Source organism: Adiantum capillus-veneris, chromosome 8 (assembly GCF_014529385.1).
Source record: "Adiantum capillus-veneris isolate H3 chromosome 8, ASM1452938v2, whole genome shotgun sequence".
Taxonomy (NCBI): domain Eukaryota; kingdom Viridiplantae; phylum Streptophyta; class Polypodiopsida; order Polypodiales; family Pteridaceae; genus Adiantum; species Adiantum capillus-veneris.
This window is the reverse complement of record NC_140938.1, coordinates 123,782,944-123,801,086: the sequence shown is the minus strand read 5'-3', so window position 1 is coordinate 123,801,086 and position 18,143 is coordinate 123,782,944. Positions and strand designations below refer to the sequence as shown.

Here is an 18,143-nt window from a genome sequence, read left to right as displayed (position 1 = left end):
TTAGGCAACTCAACCAACTCCCATGTTTGGTTGCGATGTAGTGAGTCCATCTCCACTTGCATGCTCTTCGTCCATTCTTCTTTGGATTCATGTTACATAGCTTCTTCGTATGATTCCGGCTCTCTAGAATCTGAGATCAAGAGATGGTTGAAGGAAGGAACAAATCTTTCTAGAGGTCTACTTACTCTTGTAGATCTTCGGGGAATAGAGTGAGGCTCCTCATTTGGTTGACGTTGTTGCACATTGTCACCGTTTGCAGTCCTTGAGTCTTCACAATCCTCAAGCTCCATGTACTCATCACCTGTTTCATTTATTTGATTTCTTTCCAAGTAATCTTTGTACATATTTTGTTCGTTAAAAATTACATCCCTACTCCTTAAGATTTTACCATCTTCAGGATTCCATAGGCGATACCCAAAGTCACCTTCTCCATAGTCAATGAAGAAACACTTTTTGGACTTTGCATCTAGCTTTGATCTTAGGCTTCTATCTATGTGCATGAAAGCCTCACACCCAAACACTTTGAGAAATGCATAATTCACTGGTTTACCTGTCCATGCCTCTTCTGGAACTCCCCCATCTAATGCCGTTGAGGGTGACCGATTGATTAAGTACACAGACGTACTTACAGCTTCCACCCAAAGCTCAAGCGGTAGGCCTGTATGTAGCCGCATGCTTCATGCTCGCTCCATGATTGTCCTGTTCATCCTTTCCGAAATCCCATTTTGTTGAGGTGTTCTTGGGGTTGTCCTTTGCCTCCGAATACCATTGCTAGCACAAAAGCTTTCAAAAGCTTGGCTGCAATATTCACCTCCATTGTCGGATCTGAGGCATTTAACCTTGGTACCTGTTTTATTCTCCACAAAGGCTTTCCGCCTTTGAAATATGGAAAATACATCGGACTTATTCTTCATGACATAAACCCATGTTTTTCTAGTCGCATCATCTATGAATGTTACATAGTACAATGAGCCACCAAGTGATGGTGTACTTGCAGGACCCCAAACGTCAGAATGAACCAACTCAAGTTTTTTATTTTTTCTTTCATTTCCTGAATTTTGAAATTTCACCCTCTTTTGTTTACCATAAACACAATCTTCACAGAACTCTAAGTCCACTTCTTTTAAACCTGGTAGAAGCTTCTTTGTTTGAAGGATTTGCATTCCTTTGGCACTCATATGCCCAAGTCGGTAGTGCCACACTGCACTGTCAACTTCTGTAGTTGTTGCACAAGTTGAAGGTTGCGTGCTAACAGTACACAAGTAAAGTGTACCGACCTTTTCTCCCTTGGCAACCACCAAAGATCCCTTTGAGATCTTCCACCGTTTGTTTCCGAATGCAATGTTGTGACCTTCATCATCCAATTGTCCTGTAGAGATCAAATTTTTGCGAAGAGAAGGAACATGCCTAACATCTTTAAGCTTCCATTCATTTCTGTTAGCAGTTTTGACAGAAACTGTACCTTTGCCGACAATCTCACAAGCTTCATCATCTCCCAAGTATACATACCCAAAATTACCTTTGGTGTAGTCTTGGAAATGTTGCTTGTGTGGTGTCGCATGGAATGAAGCCCCGGAATCTACTATCCAGGAATTGGACACATTGTCTAATGAGAGAATTAGAGCATCTTGCTCTACTTTATCTTCCACATTGGCCTCCGATGTTGGCTTGTTGTCTTGATACTCAGTCTCCTTCTTCTTCTTGGACCAGCAATCCTTCTTGCCGCAGTTTCAACATTCAAGAACTGACTTTGTGCGTGACTTGCTCCGTCTTGAGCGATCACGACCCTTTTGGTTTTTGAACCTCTCCTTAGGCCTTCCTCTTGTTTCCACTGACAATGCAGCACTTGTTGATTCTCTTGTGCTTTTCCTTCGTATTTCCTCGCTTAGGAGAACACCCACAACATCATCAAACGTAAGAGTATTTGTACCAGAGATAGAATTACTTACAGCCATCACAAGGCTGTCCCAACTATCCGGTAGAGATGATAGTATAAGGAGAGCTTGCACTTCGTCATCGAAATTGATTTTCACTGATTGAAGTTGACTTATGTTTGTGTTAAAGTCATTTAGGTGTTCTGCAACTGAACCATTCTCTGTCATCTTTAGATTGAACAAGCGCTTCATAAGAAATACCTTATTGGATGCCGATGGTTTCTCGTAGAAGTCGTCAAGTGAATTCATCAAGTCCTCCGTGGTCTTCATCTCTGAAACATTGAAGGCCACCGTTGACGCCAAGCTTAACCAGATTGTTCCCAGTGCCTTTCGATCAAGGAAAATCCATGCTTCATCTGCCATTGTTGCGGGCTTCTTCGCAAGACCGCCCAGTGGAAAATAGAGGTCCTTCTGGTAGAGATAGTCTTCAATCTGCATCTTCCAATGTTGGTAGTTTTTTCCGTTGAACTTCTCAATCTTGAGCTTCCCTTCCTCCGCCATTACTCCCACTCAATTTAAGGAATACTTTCCTTGAGATAATTTAGCTACGAGCAAACCTTGCTCTGATACCAGTTGTTAGGAAATAAGACGTAGCTAAATAGATAATTGAGTAGATTACTTAATGGAGAGAGACAGATTTAGATACACGAGATTATAGAGTAGAGAGAGAGAGAGAGTACACACGATATACGTGGTTCACCCAATGTGGGCTACGTCCACGGGAAAGCAGCCACTCAATGGCTTTAGTACTTCAAAACAAGAAGTAGTTTACAAAGGGATTATACCTTGTTGCATCAACTTCACATACTATGAAATGTTTGTAGAAATGGCCTCCTTTTATAGGCCAAAAGGGTTGCCCTCTCTTATGAGAGGCAGCCATGTGTAGCCGCCCTTGTGTGAATAAGTCCAAATCGGACCCTCCAATCCGCCCATCTGTGGCCACCCTTGAGAAGACAAGTCCGCTTTTGAATTCAGCCACCGGCCACCGGCCATTGACTTCCGACCACCGGCCATCGGCCATTGACTACCAGCCACCGGCCAACCGAAGGTTGTTTTCCGACCAGTTTCCGGTCGCCCTCCGGCCATAATATTTCGGTGAAAAGGAATATTCCGGCGAGGAAAAAAAATGTCTCGGGGGCTTCCGCCCTCGAGGCCCCTAAAGTTGCCCCTGGTTTTTGACTGTGAAAATTTTGGTTTTCCGGTGAGTGATTTACCTTCATGCACGATGGCTTCTCCTCATAATGGGGGCCTTACAAATGTGCGCTTGTACCATAGAAAATTACAAGGGTAAATCAGGCTCCATACTTAACAAGTCCTTTACACTTTTCGAAATCCGTGACATGAAGGCTAAACTCCAAAACAGAGAGAAGCCCATGTGCATGCGATAAAGAGGGAGAGAGAGTCCACTGAAGGCGGCCGGCCATACTAGTGTTTCATAATAAAAAGACATCCCTTAATTCTTGAAGCCACAGATGCCCTTGGCTTTTAATTTCTTTGTGTTCTATCGAACGGTGCGCTTCCTCTACCAATGTGGGCTACGAACAGTTCTAGCTTTGCCAGTGTGGGATGCTTGCAATGGTGGCGTGTGTTGTGAACTCCTTGAGATGGGGGTGATCAGTGCTGCTTTGAATGCGGTATTCCAAGCCTTGCCTTGAACTGTGGGCTATCCACAAGTGGACTATGAACAATTCTAGATATGTACTTGCAACGATGGCATGGGCTACCTTGAATTGTGGGGAACCATGAGGATAATGGGCACTTCCTTGAGTGCGAAATGCTAGGCCTTGCCATGAGCTACACGCGACCTTCCCAATAACCTATCAAATCTATGCTTAACTGGAAGGACGTCCAAACAAAGTCAACCTTCCCATAGATCAGAGTTGTGCTACCAGGTTGCATAAAATGTAGACTCAAAGCTTGAGAGCGATGAGTTGTTATTCCTAGTCCATGCAAAAGCTCCTACAACGGTTATGCACAACATGCGTAGCATGTGGAGGAGGTTGTGGGATTTCTGTGTGAGATGAGAACCTCTCTCTTTATTACTCTCTCTCTCTCTCTCTCTCTCTCTCTCTCTCTCTCTCTCTCTCTCTCTCTCTCTCTCTCTCTCTCTCTCTCTCTCTCTCTCTCTCTCTCTCTCTCTCTCCACCACACCATTAGCACGCTTCATAATGTACTCTCATCCATATGTGCCACCAATGAGTCTTATGCACAAGCAATAGTCATCTTTCACTTAAGTGGAAGGAGGAAGAGCAGGACAATGTGTGGCACTAGATATCCCAGAGAATCTTTCATCAGTGAATACCTTAGGAAGGCCTTCATGCAATGGCTCACAAAACAAGAATTTTTTACCATGTTGTCCATAGGCCTCGAAGATGCCAAGCAGTTTTGGGATCATGTGCAACAAAAAATGATGGAAACTTCTTCGACGAATCACCAATCATTGTAGCTAAGATCAACCCTCTGATGCATATACAAAGTGGGCAAATGATGCATCACCCCTTATTAGCAAGGCTATAACTGATTTCAAGGAGGAAAGATAGTGTTTTTTGGTTTAGTTAGTGTTTTCGATGAAGCCATGCACTTGCTTGACAAGCATACTGATAACCCCCATTTGAATTCATTCATCCCTATGATCAGGCGATATTCTACGCTAGCAATGTCAATATATGGTGTATATATGTTTTTGTTCATTGATACATCATTGCAAGTAAGTAATTCTACATATAGGACGTGGGATGACCCGTTTGACAGGGTGGCCGCAGGCGCCCTCAACCTAGCCCTACCAATATAGGCATCTTTTGCGCAATATACTTCATAGACCGATTGATAGAAGTTCTTCAAGCCTACAAGAGTGTTTTAGAACATTGTGAAGCCCGAGTGGTTTGTGAGATATGGAAGGCCTTTGTGGTGGGCATACAACTCTCTTCATCCTGTGGCGCACCTTCGCAATTGCGATTCCCCTTGGTGGCCTTGTCTTGGAGACTTGGACGGCCAAGAGGGCTTAGATGATGTGGACCCACCAAATTAGGATGATTCGAGAAGCAAGTCAACGCAAATGGTTTTTTTAGAGAGAGAGAGAGAGAGAGAGAGAGAGAGAGAGAGAGAGAGAGAGAGAGAGAGAGAGAGAGAGAGAGAGAGAGAGAGAGAGAGAGAGAGAGATGCCTTACCTATGAGAGTAGAGAGATAGACAAGAATTATAGAGAGAGCGAATAAATCAATACTTAGAGAGAAAATGCTAAAAGGAAAGATAGTGAATAAGAGAGAGATAAGAGGTCTAAATAGACAATAGAAAATTGAAATACAAAAAACTTGGTGGCAAGAAGTTGTGGTTGTTGGCGGCGATCTCTCTCTCTCTGTATATGTGTGTGTGTGGGTGTGTCTATGCGTGTCTCAAGGCATTTTACTAGCTCTTTTCAATGTTTTATTTTCTCCTCTGTATCAATCTATATTTATCTATCTATAAATATTTTAGCATTCATATGAAGCTACAATAATGCCTTGAGCAAGAGATCTAGATCCAGAGAGAGAGAGAGAGAGAGAGAGAGAGAGAGAGAGAGAGAGAGAGAGAGAGAGAGAGAGAGAGAGAGAGAATTTAAGGTGGCACCTTTATACAAATAGCTAAGAAATTTGTTCCACATAGCACTGTCGAACTAGTTACTATAAAGAAATAGGGAGAGTACTCTCTTCTTCCTTTAGTCACACAAGGAAATACTCAACAAATAGACACAATTCGCCACAACTGTTGCGACTAGACAATAATAAGGTTGGATTAATCAAGTCAACCGCTCAAGTCCTTGAGATGAGGGTTCAAGATAGTGAGAACTAAGGAGGGTTGTTTCAAGGAAGCGTGAAGTGACAATTTTTCTTGAAATCCGTGTGGAGGAGGATATTCATGGTAGGAGCTAGCCAAGAACTAGATTGTTAGTAGTGTTCTTAGAAAAGGCATTGTACTTGGCAATGCTATCATTGATATTTCTAACAAGGACAGTAAACTCCCTAGATAATGGTAAGGTTGGACCTACATGCAACAAAATATGGGTGAGATAGCCTTGGCCTCTACTTAGATAAGGGGATGAAATGGCTATGGCTATTTTTAAATAGTGTGTAGTGAGGGTTTCTCCCTTATTGTAGTTACTTAGAATATACTTCTAAGAAAATATGTTCAGCAAGACGTAGCCAAGTATTCATGACTCTAGATGTAGTCATTATTGTATATAACCTCAAGTCTGTTTTGGAAAGCATATGTGATTCCATGTCGAAAGGAATAGTACACATGTGATCCAAAATTTTGTTTCTTGGCATGCCCTTATACGTTTGCGAGGGGTGTTATCGTTTCAAATTTTGTGTGAATTATCTCTTGCTATGATGGAAGCAAGTCCATGCAGATAATTGTCCTTTTGTAGTTAGAGCCACCCCTAGCTGTGGATTATTTAGGATGTTTATGGGCACATTTGTAGATATATCTCCACTTCCGGAATCTTATCTCTTTTTATTGCAACCTTATTTTCCTTACTAGTTTCAACTAAAGTCAGACACTCCCCTTGTCAATAGTTGGCACATTTGTAGGGAGGTGGAATCAATGGCTCACATTAAGTGTCGCAAGGTGGGTGCAATCCCAGCCGTTCGACTGCTTTTTGAACTAGGTGTGAGCTAAGTGTGAATTTGAGATGTATGTGCACAACACCAAATTTGGAATGAAGGTAGTGAATGTGAACTAAATGTGAGCTTGGTGTGAACTTGGGAGGTATGTACGTCGCACCAAATCTAATCTAATGTGAACTATATGTGAACTTATCCGTGATGACGTGATCTATAAACTTAACACACACACCTTTCAACAAGTACGCAATAGCTTAACAATTAGAGTTAATTCCTATGGCGAAAGAGGGAGTGGGTACAAGTCTCAAATATGAAAAACTTTTGCATTCCGTGGACAATCCACCAACAAGCTGTCGATGTTGAAATGTTTATCCCATTGACTTGTAAACACTGCCGAAAGTTAAAAGTCTAGCGCAGTTCAATCGTGGAATGTTGATCCCTCCTATCAATCAGTGACATGTAAACCCTCGCCCAAATGCAAGGGCCCAAAGTTTGAAGTCAACCAAGCATGACAGCTAGGTGCTACACTCTAGAGCTAAGTTAGCTAAGTCAATTGTATCTCGGGTGCAATGGCGAGAGACTCGGGAGTCGGGGGGGAGAGAGAGAGAGAGAGAGCCGTATACTTTCAAAGTTCATCGCTGCAATAATGTAACGCCTCTGCTCTCTGATCCTGCTCATTTGAGCTTCCAAAAGCATCGTCATTTCCAACTGCTCATTTGCGCAAGCATCTTCAGAGGCAGGCTGTTCGTTCCTTTCTCTGTGTGTCTCTCGATTGATGCTCTAACCTTACACACCCACGCTCTCACTAAATATTGGACTCTCAAGGATGTGGCATCCCACTATGGTTGGATGTGGCATCCCACTATGGTTGTCTGATCACCCAATTGCCCCCCCCCCCCCCCTCTCTCTCTCTCTCTCTCTCTCTCTCTCTCTCTCGCACAGGTCTCTTGAGCGATGCAACGCTTCTACTCCTTGCACATGATCCTCGTCTGCCTCGCGTACCTTCTACTAGCGCACATCTCCTCCTCAGATGAGGCAAAAGCGTATGCGCTCTGCGAAAGCAACGATGTATTCAAGTGCGCTAATCTGGGCAACATAAGTGCTCCATTCTGGGGCGACTCCGAATGCGCGGCTTCGAAGAGCTTTGTCATCTCCAACTGCTCATTTGGGCAAGCATCTTGGGAGGCCTTTGAAGAGGCTGTTCATTATGACGCTGACACTCTTGTCAAGCTGAGCGCCCCCAAGTTGATAGGTATCAATAAGGTAAACTCCAACACCTACATCAACCTCACATGGGCACCGGATATCGAGACCACGGATGAGGGCAAGTGCGTAAAACCCCTCTTGTCTCAGGGAGTTGATCTGATACTACCTGATTTGATCAACTTGGCCACCTTTGCAAATGGGTCTTTCCAGTTCTCTCCCTACAACTATTTCGTGCTCTTTGGTTGTGATGGCAATCTCGCCGACGTCGCCAATCTGGTAGTGGACAACACCTTTTGTGCGGCTTACAAAGACCAGTGTGAAATTGATTTGCCGTGCGTGCTGTTGAAACCATTCCAGGAGCTCGCCCTTCACTCAACCTTGGATAAGCTATCCTGCACCCATTTTATGATTCTAGCCACAGGCACTTTGACGAATATGTATGTCCCTTTGTGGCGTACTGCAACGATGCAGCTCATTATTGGTGCTACTTCAACAACGAGACCCGCAACTTCGAGCAGTGCATCTGTGGGGCAAATGACATATCCAGCACCGACTGTAATTACAAGACGTCTGTCAAAAGCGGTAATTCATCTGCACTACTATATATAGTCAACAAGGTTAACAACTTGTTAGAAACTCACAAGGGCTCTCTCTCTCTCTCTCTAGCGAGCGCGCACGTGTGTGTGTGTGTGTGTGTGTGTGAGAGAGAGAGAGAGAGAGAGAGAGAGAGAGAGGAGGGGGGGGGCGGGGGCACTAAAGACCGCAGGATTTGAATGAAGACTAAGCCGTGGGATCGATGATGGGTAAGTAGACTATCTAAGTTTACTTTCGTTGGCCGAGTTTACTTTTTCTTGTTTGTGTTCATCATGTAATGGGATGCTTTTTCTTGAATGCCATCAAAAGGTATGCATCCATGTGGTTAGGACATCGGTTTGTAAATGGATAGGTTTTAGATTCGATTGTGACCTCACAAGGGTTGATCGCAAACTCTTTTTTGTTCATTCACCCACATCTAGATTCCCACGCTTGGCCAATGATCGTTGATCCCACCGCTCGGGCGTGATTAAGACCCCTTTATCTTCTCCATCTTCGTATGCATTATTTCGTGTGATTTAGTGTTGGGGGGTAGAAGACTACCCCAAGAGACTTCAAACATCTTTGATGCACCTTGAACTCAACATCTATTATCAAAGAGGAACTGGAATCCCATTTTATATTGACGAATAAAAACAAGTTAAAGAATTTAAAATTGGCTTTCCCTCAACGTTATTTAACACTAGGTTGGTAATGGGACACTTTTATGTCCTGGGACACTTTTATGTTCTGTGAAGTGACCATTTTCCTTGAATTATGTCAAGAGTTTCAAAATAGATTTTGAGGTGCTATCTGTCTAGAAAGTTGTCTCATGAGCTGAAAAAAACTCGACATTTTTTTGGAATATCAATTCCATCTTTAACCTTGTCCTTGCACAACATTTCACAACCTAAACTGTGTGAAAAAACGGGTCCTGTTTTTGGGTTTTTTCAACTTTTTGCAACTACACCACTCTAGAATTCATGTTTGTGAGGTCTATAATGCTAGAGAACTATCTTTAGTAGCCCTCAACATGTCCTGATGCTTCTAGGGAGAAATAAATGTTAAAGTGTTAAGTTATGACCAAATTACAAAAATGGTCAAATCCTGTTTTTTAGCCAATTTTAGCTCTTCTATGATTTTTTTGGTGGCTTTCATGATATCCAAATGCAGTTTTGATTTTCCATGTCGCATATTGTAACATAAAGCTAATATTCCTTGAGTTTTGGGGCACCTAATACACTATTTTTCATAGTAGACAACGATGGTTGATTTTTTCAATTATAGAAGAAAACGAAACACTCTAGTATATCAACTATAGCTTTTTCAATATTGTTAGCTTCTTGTGACAACTACATGCATTTTGTAGGTAGTAACTATATCTAGTCATAAGGATCAAATTTGGCTAGATATTGAATAGTTTCTATGGGATTCTACAACTCATAATGTTGAACCCAGTTTTTTCATGTTTGCTGTATTTAGCACTTCATCTTTGTCTCCAAGATTCCCCTTGGTAAGAGATGTATTATTCTTTTGACATGCTCCATGGCTTCTTATGAACCTAAAGGACAATAGGGAACTAAGAAAACATGCATATATTATTTGTATTGAGCGTGGCTATAGAAACTTTGATGATAGGTTTGCAGAATGGTAAAAATTCAACTTTTTTGTACCTATTTATTTTGGCAAAACAAAAAATAGTGAGTGAGAAGCAATCATATGTTCTGATCACCAACCCATTGAAGTTAACTAGGGAATTTATCTCAAGTCCTTCAAAAATCCCTAATCTTATTTTTATGCAACAAAACGTAAGAAATGACTGTTTTGATGAAAATGTACTTGTCCATCAACTTTGGAGGCTTGGTGTGACCAAAAGATGAGAAATTTTACAAGTTTCTTATTTTTTCCATGTGTAGTAGGTCTTGAACTATAACCTCATGAAAGGATTTCGCAAAATGAGTGGATCTACTATGGTTTTGGAGGTTTTTTTCAAAACCCTGAAAGGACACTTTTATGTCCTGTTAGGTTACCAACCTAGTGTTAACACGCTATGGGGTGTGTGAAATCAACAATGGAGGTTGAAATTGGCGGGCTTAGAGTATCTCCAACATTGTTCGATAAAAACTAAAAACTGATTTCAGGATGCAACAACTAATCATAGGATGCGCCACTCCCTCACACCAGAGATTTGAACCCTTGCCACTACGGTGAGACCCCGATGTCATAACCATTACATTTGCGTGCATCTTCTTGTTTTCAATGTGCCCTTGGAGTTATAAATCTAAAAATGCTAATTTCGAGATAAAAACTAGCCTTGAGATTTTGAGATTGATATTCAAGATCTACCCACGAAATCAAGTGATAGGGAAACTATCTCATAAGGACTATTTATCTCATGCATATAACCCCTTGTCAAATAAAATTGAGGATGGCTTGCCATAAGAAAATTCATGTTTAATGAGTAATGTTCTAAAGTGTGTGAACGTGTGTGTGGTTGTGAGGAGACTCTAGCTAGAGTTTGTGCAAGCCTCATGTGCAAGGGGTGAAAACCTAACCGTGTGTGTGTGTGTGTGTGTGTGTGTGCGTGTGAGAGAGAGAGAGAGAGAGAGAGAGAGAGAGAGAGAGAGAGATTGGGAACTATCCATAGCTAGCCAATTTTGGAGGTGGTAGCAATTGGCTCAGTTGGTAGTAGGGAGATAGCATGTTTGTAAAGTCCAATAAAATAGGATAAGTGGATGGAAATGGGATCATGTTAGCTAGGGTGGATGAAAGACAAACATCTTGCACACAAGTGAGTGTGTAGGCTAGATTATCACTCAAGCAAATTAGGTTCCAAGATAGTTTAACTTGGACTCGTAAACACGATATTGAGTAGTTGTTTACCCATCACAAGCTCACCATAAACATGAGAAATGTATCCATACTTTTCTCTCCTTGACTCATACTCTAGTATCTAGGACAAAGCTCACACCTTACTACAACTCTCCTTGATGTTTGGCCTAGAACAATACGTTGAAGATTCTTTATCCACTAAGGATGACACATAGTATCCACACAGGATGTCAATACATATCGAGTAAGGATGACAGATAATCTTCACTTGGGCTTTGGGCTACAACTTGATGAAGAAAGACAACACTTCAATCTAGGAGCACATACAACATACATCCCCAAGCCTGGAGACAAACATCATAGCACTCCAATCTAGGAGCCATACTCCAATCATGGAGCAAGAACGACGCTCTAATCCAAGAGCAAAATCCTAAAAACTGTCTGATTCACTCTAATCCAAGAGCACCTTCATCTTCTTCAATGCTTCGTCTTCAACTGCTTCATGGTCTTTGTCTTCTAGCTGCACCTTGCTGGTTCCAATGATGTCAATGTTGCCATAGCTTTGTCTTGCATTAGGGCCAATTTGGATGAAATAAGGGTTGTTTAGAATTTCTCTATTCTTGATCTAAGGGTCAATGAGGAGCCACATTTCCAAAAGTATGGCACTTTTGTACACGTGTCAAGTCTCCTTCACTTGGTTTTGGAATATATTGCACTATTTTAGCCATAACTTTTGCATATGAACTCCAAATTTAGTGCTCAAATGGTCCATGGGTGGCGCTTGATGAGCTCTATCCAATGAGTACTTATGTGGAATAGTTTGGGTAAGGTCTTCATGGTATTTTTTAGGGAGAATATTTTTAGGGCCCTAATGGAGATTTTATTGAAAACAAGGGCAAATCATAAGATGATAAAAGATGAAAACATGCTTAAATTGCATCCCCTTTAAGTGCATTTTTTCAATTCCCAATGCCTTGGAGTGCTTTGGAGTGGTCATTGCTCTTGGAAATTGTTCCAAGGCCAGTGTCTAAGCTCCTTATAATTGCACATATCCTTGGTGATAGATATAAAATCACACATTTGAAAATAGAGCTTGGTTGCAGGAATTTTATCTTTTAATTACAAGGGCAGGAAGATTTTTCTTTAAAGCTCGATGGAGAAGATTTTGAAGCTTGTGAAGCTCCTCTTCACAATAGAGGAGGAGTGCCCATTGCGTTGAAGCTTTGGTGAATGCTTGTAGAGTAGCTTGAAGCTTTGACGAAAAGAGCACTTCAAGTTCTTCCCTTTTGGTTTGAGTTTGAAGGCCTTTGAAGCTTTGTAAAGATTTGAATGTTGTCCTCTTTGAGTCTTCTGCTGGCGGGCTAAAAGCTCTGCAGGTGTGGTTGAGGGGAGAGCCCCTTAGGTAAGAGTTTGTAGGTTTTGAAGCTCCCCGTGGGAAGGTGTCCCTAGAAAACCAGGCAGAGTGGGAAACTTGGACGGGTAGTCAGGCGAATTTTGAGCAGGCGGGGTTATTTTGAGCCGGAGACCCAGACAGTTGGTGCACATGATAGAGACTTGTGGCATGGGAACTCCCGCTTGGAGAGCCGATGGTGCAAAATAAGGTTGGATTTAATACTATAGGACGGCCATTCCGCGTGAGTCCTTGCTTGTTGACCCACAAACCATACAACCCGCCAGACTCATTTTAAGAGTTAACTCTCCTAACCAAGTGGCCTTGCACTTTCCTTGTGGTAGGGCCTCAAAAAATAAACTTTTGTTCTCGGCTTTGCAGGGAGGTGCACCCACAAAAAACAAACACACACCATTTTTAGTGAGAAATTGGGGGTGGACTTTAAGGGGTTCCGATATCGAAATGCAGAGTTGAGTGTCTCTAATGGAAGATTGTCATGAAGGCTTCTCCATATACTCACAATGCATGAAATGCATAGGCTAAAATATATCAATCTTGGAGGAATAAATATGCAAGATGATGATGAAGATGACACACTTCTAATGTACCTAAATTGGCTCAAAATTGAGCTTTATTGATGCAAAAAAAGTTGATTAAGGGTCTTAATTGAGCATGAACAAAGCTGAGCACTAATTAGGCTACTAACTATCAAACATTAGTGGCCCAAGAGTTCCAAGACTCAAGAACATGTTCAAGATAACCATTAGAGCTCTAATTAGGCCTAGGGAGAGCATGGGAGAGAGCGAGAGAGGGTACTAATAATCAAGGATCTTAGAGCTTATTAGAATGTGCTAATCATGCTATAAGCTCTTATACCACTTGATGGGAATGGGATCTTGCTAGATAGGGTGGATGAAAGACAAACATCGTGCACACAAGTGAGTGTGTGTAGGCTAGATTATCACTCAAGCGAATTAGGTTCCAAGATAGATTAACTAGGACTCATAGACACGATCTTGAGTAGTTCCTAGCCCATCACAAGCTCACCATAAAAAAGAGAGATGTAATGAAAACTTGGATTGATTGTTTATTCATGGAAGGAACTTTAAGTATCTCTAGAGCCTTGCACCACTACATGTGGGAAAATTCCACCTTTTCTCTCCTTGACTCATACTCTAGTGACTCTAGGACAACTCTCACACATTACAAAGGTACCTACTTTACAAATACTTGAATTCTTTTCAATAAAGGGTCAATCAATTCAAGGGTAAGCAAGGAAACTCAAAGTATAATTCTTAAGAGTACTTCGGGGGCCATCCTACACCACCCTCAATTATATTAAACCCTCCCGTCGATTCCAACAAGGGGCCCCCTTTGGTATGGAAGCTATCCAGATGGCAAGGGAAACATACTAGAAATAAGAGGGTAGTAGTGACGAAAGGCAAGACAATTGAGGGAGAGGTCTCCCAACAAGACTACAACCTCCAGAACATGGCATAGTCAAGTGCCTACGTGCCATCTTCCTCTCCCAGTTCTTCAGGGTCTTTGGTGTGCACTCTCTTGATCAGTAAGGCCTCTTGAGAGGCATCCCAAGCTAGGAAACCTCACATAAAGACAGCTACCTCTTCTTCTTTATTAGATTCAACAAAGCCCAAACGGGCTACAAAAGAGCATTCTTTTCTCGCACATAAATTCACTCCCTCAAGCACATGAAACAAGAAGCCTGAAATGTAGGTAGAATCAAATGTCACTCCTAGCACAAAGGTTGGCTTGTTTGTGAATATTTCTAGTGACTGTATCTGTTTTCAAGATTTCAAACCCATGCTAGGAGTTTCTCCATGTCTTTAACCTATTGATTCTGATTATATTGTGGAGGTATTCTCATTCTTTCATCGTTTCACAAGGTAGTGCAACTACAGATGTTTACCTTCCATAGGTGGGGTAGTCATCATGAAGCTGCATGCCCATGCATTCCTTGAATCTATGTATATTCATGCATTTGAGAAGTATAACTCTAGTTCTCACATACTCTAGGCCTATATATATTGAAAAGTCATGTCCAAATTATACACATCATGCAGGTCCCATGCTCCTGAAACTTTCATGCATGTGATGGTTTATTGTGTTTGTGATGACCTCAGCATGATTAATTTATGTTGAATGGAAGACGTATTGATATCCTTAAGATTTGCATGTGTCATTTGAAGGAAAATCAGAATTCCATGATAAAGGTATAGGGACATGAAGTGCGTGACCTTTCTGGTTCAAGTGTGGATGCACGGACATTGTGCAAGCTATACATTAGTGATAATGAACTGGAAAGTGTTTTGAGGAGGTTCCAAGAAGGAGAAACAAAGTCAAATGTAGGGTTGTGAGGTAAGATTCGTAGCCCAGGATCTACACATCCTTCATGGCTATTTACCACGGACCTTCTAGCGATTATGGGATGGAGTTATCAAAAGTTTTCGTGAGGGAGTTTCTACTGAGAGTTGGAGATGCAAAATAGACCCAGTGGCCTCTACACCAATACTATGCACAATGCCTCATCATGGGAGGTACACAATAGGGGCATCATCTGTTGGGGTATAGGCGTCTGTGCCTTGCCCGGCCGCCCAGAGTCTGGGCGCCCACTGACTTGTATACCTTATACATAGCATAAGTGTATAGGGGGCTGCTCACTCTTTGGAGTCTCCCCACCCACATCGTGTGTGTGTCTCCTTCTCTCTCTCTCACTCTCCGTCTATGGTGCTCCCCGATCCCCTTCAATTGGTATCAGAGCTATGGTGACCGCGGAGAGCACAACGGCTTTGAGAGCTTCGAGGCGATAGCTCGCTCGCTCTCGACGGTGGAGTTCGATTGCGGAGTTTCACGGAGAGCGATTTTAGCTTGAGGAGCATTGTCTTTGGAGCTTAGGAGTTTGGTGTGGTCAAGCTTGGTCGAGGAGGCGGTTGCGGCTTCCTTGGTGAGAGGAGCTTTTGAGCTCAGTGGAGCTCGTTAGAGAAGTGCTCGGCGGAGGAGAGCTTGACATTCGAGTGCTTGGATGCTGTTGTGGCAGAGCTCTTGTGTTGGAGCTTGCATTGAGAGGACATTGCATCACTCAGAGTGGAGCAGGAGCAGGTTCAAGACTGTGTGCAGCTCGTTTTTGCCATTTTCGGGCTCTAAAACGCAGTTTTTTGCGTAGCTCCGTCATACAGAGTCAGGTCTACATGATCCAGGAGTCTAGGTCAAGGTTTTGGCACGCTCCGGACGCGATGGTGATGTCTATTTGCTGAAATTATGTTTTGAATTACAGCAGGTACAGCAGCAAGTTTATTTGTGCACTCTCGGGTCCCAAAAACATTGTTTTTGGCATAGCTTTCACACCCGGACTCGGATACATATGATCCAGGAGTCTACCTTGGGGTTTTGGCACGCTCCGGACGCGCTCGTCATATCAGAATTTTAAAATTCTGAACGCTGAATTTTCTGCAGCAGCAGTTGTTTATTGTGTGTCGAGGATTCCACACAAGGTTCGCTCTCAGATGTGAGAGTGATATTTGCTGCAAGTTTCCTCACAGGTGGGAGGATACGATGTATGCCTTATGTGGTTTGATGCTCAGGGAGACTAATGTGATTGCATTTTGAGCTCGGCAATGTATGCCTCGAGCATGTTTTTTGGCAGTCACAGGTAGAGCAGATATTTGTGTACTAGATTTGCAGGTGTTTGCAATGATGTATGCAAAATGTGGAGATTGGTGCATGCATTTGGAGTGTGATTTGACGTGCTTTGGTTGCTCATGGTTTTGAGCGTGCAGTCAGTTTGGTTACTGGTTTTGTGGCCGTTTTACTGACGAAACTCTGGCGAAATTTTCCCAGGAGTTTTATGCGCATCATTTATGCGATCTAGGTAGAGATTGCGGGTTGCACTCAGCATTTGTGTGCGGTGTTCTCTGCAGGTGGGAGATTTGTGCGTGTGTATGCATCGATACCGCATAGTGTGGGCTTGGTGATTAGCTCACAGATTGCAGTGTGATACTAGAGCAGGCGAGGCTTGTATTGACATTGCGGGAGCTCTATTTTGGAGTGTGTCTCACAAGTTTTACATTGTGTTTCTGGCCATATTGGTAGACAGTTTTCAGGTGTTGTTGGTGAGGTGGTTTTGCTTTCTAGTTTGCTACATTGTGCTCATGGCAAAGACAGGTGATCGATCAGATTGTGACCTCTCACAGATGCGCGTGTTTGATGGGTCAGACTTTGCGGCATGGAGAGAGTGTATGCTTGATGCATTGACACAGCGAGGGTTGCATCGACCATTGAGTGGTGTTGTAGGTAGACCTTCAAACATGTCTGACGATCAGTGGCAGGAGCTAGAGGAGATGGCACTATCTACGCTCTCTTTACACCTTGCGGAATCTGTATATGCTCTTGTTATGTAGAGACTACTTCGAGAGCACTTTGGCGCAGATTACATGATAGGTATGATAGATCTGAGTCATCACGGACTCGTGTGAGACATGTACATTCACGAGTACGCCGACAGGTGATATGTTGGTATTGTGGTCATTCTAGACACGGTAGACGGCGCTGTTTTCGTCGTATGCGACATCGTAGGAGACATGGCAGTCTCAGAGATGTATGTAGTGATGCCATGGACTCAGTTGCTTTGACAGTTGAGGCACATGTAGTGTCGGAGTATACTAGTGACGGGGATGTCACTTTTACCTCGAGCTATGCACGAGATGCTATACATGTGGATAGTGCACTCCCTTCGCAGTGGTTGCTAGACGCAGATGCTATGTTTCATGTCACGTCGCATCGTGCATGGTTTTGTAGCTATTCTAGCGGGATGCTTGGCAGTGTACGTTTGACCGATGGATCGGTGCATGCGATAGCAGGTGCAGGAGATGTGAGACTGTCATTACCGAGTGGTGCATCTTACTTGTTACGACATGTGCGCTATGTACCAGATTTGACAGTGAGTTTGATCTCGATTGGTCAGCTTAGAGATTGTGGATGTCAGATTTCGCTACGAGAGCGAGATTTTGTGATGCATTTGGGTTCGCTAGTGATTGCGAGAGGTGCCAGGAGTGGTACAGGTTTCCCATTGCATGTGGATCACGCGAGAGACGGTGTTGTCTCTGTGATCATGCAGCCAGGTAGAGAGCGAGAGAGCAGGCGAGTCTCTTTTGCTTGTGGGTTGCAGGATGCTTTGCATGGAGTACAGAGCAGTGACCTTGTTGTGCAGGTTGCATCTACGGATGCACAGGTAGAGCGGGACAGCTCTACTGAGTCACAGCAGGATGAGTCATCAGAGGTGATGACAGAGATGACTCACATGGATGTTGAGATGTCGACTATTGTGGAGTCATTTCTTGATATGCTTATGCCAGAGCTTGATGCAGATTCAGGACATATGGATACACTTGGTACACATGTGATATGTGGTGGGCACGAGGAGTCACTCCAGAGCTCGGAGTCAGAGTGCCATGGTCTCTATGATAGGGGACAGGATTGCCATGTGTTGAGTTCTGAGTTGGAGGTGGCAGAGGTTGCCAGGGTTGCATCAACGTTCGGTGTCCTTATGTACGAGATGCTGATCTCGAGGCCCGACATAGCAGCTGCAGTGGGAG

General features: G+C 43.0%; 1 protein-coding gene across 1 annotated transcript in view; it reads left to right on the top strand.

Moving 5' to 3' along the window:
• Positions 1-7,162: 7,162 nt before the first annotated feature.
• Positions 7,163-18,143, top strand: part of LOC147452891 (uncharacterized) — a 68,366-nt gene continuing 57,385 nt past the window's right edge. The window contains exon 1 of the mRNA XM_086519034.1: positions 7,163-8,321. Within this exon, the coding sequence (XP_086375160.1) occupies positions 7,488-8,321 (834 nt within the window). The 5' untranslated portion in view covers positions 7,163-7,487. The remainder of the gene's footprint in view (positions 8,322-18,143) is intronic.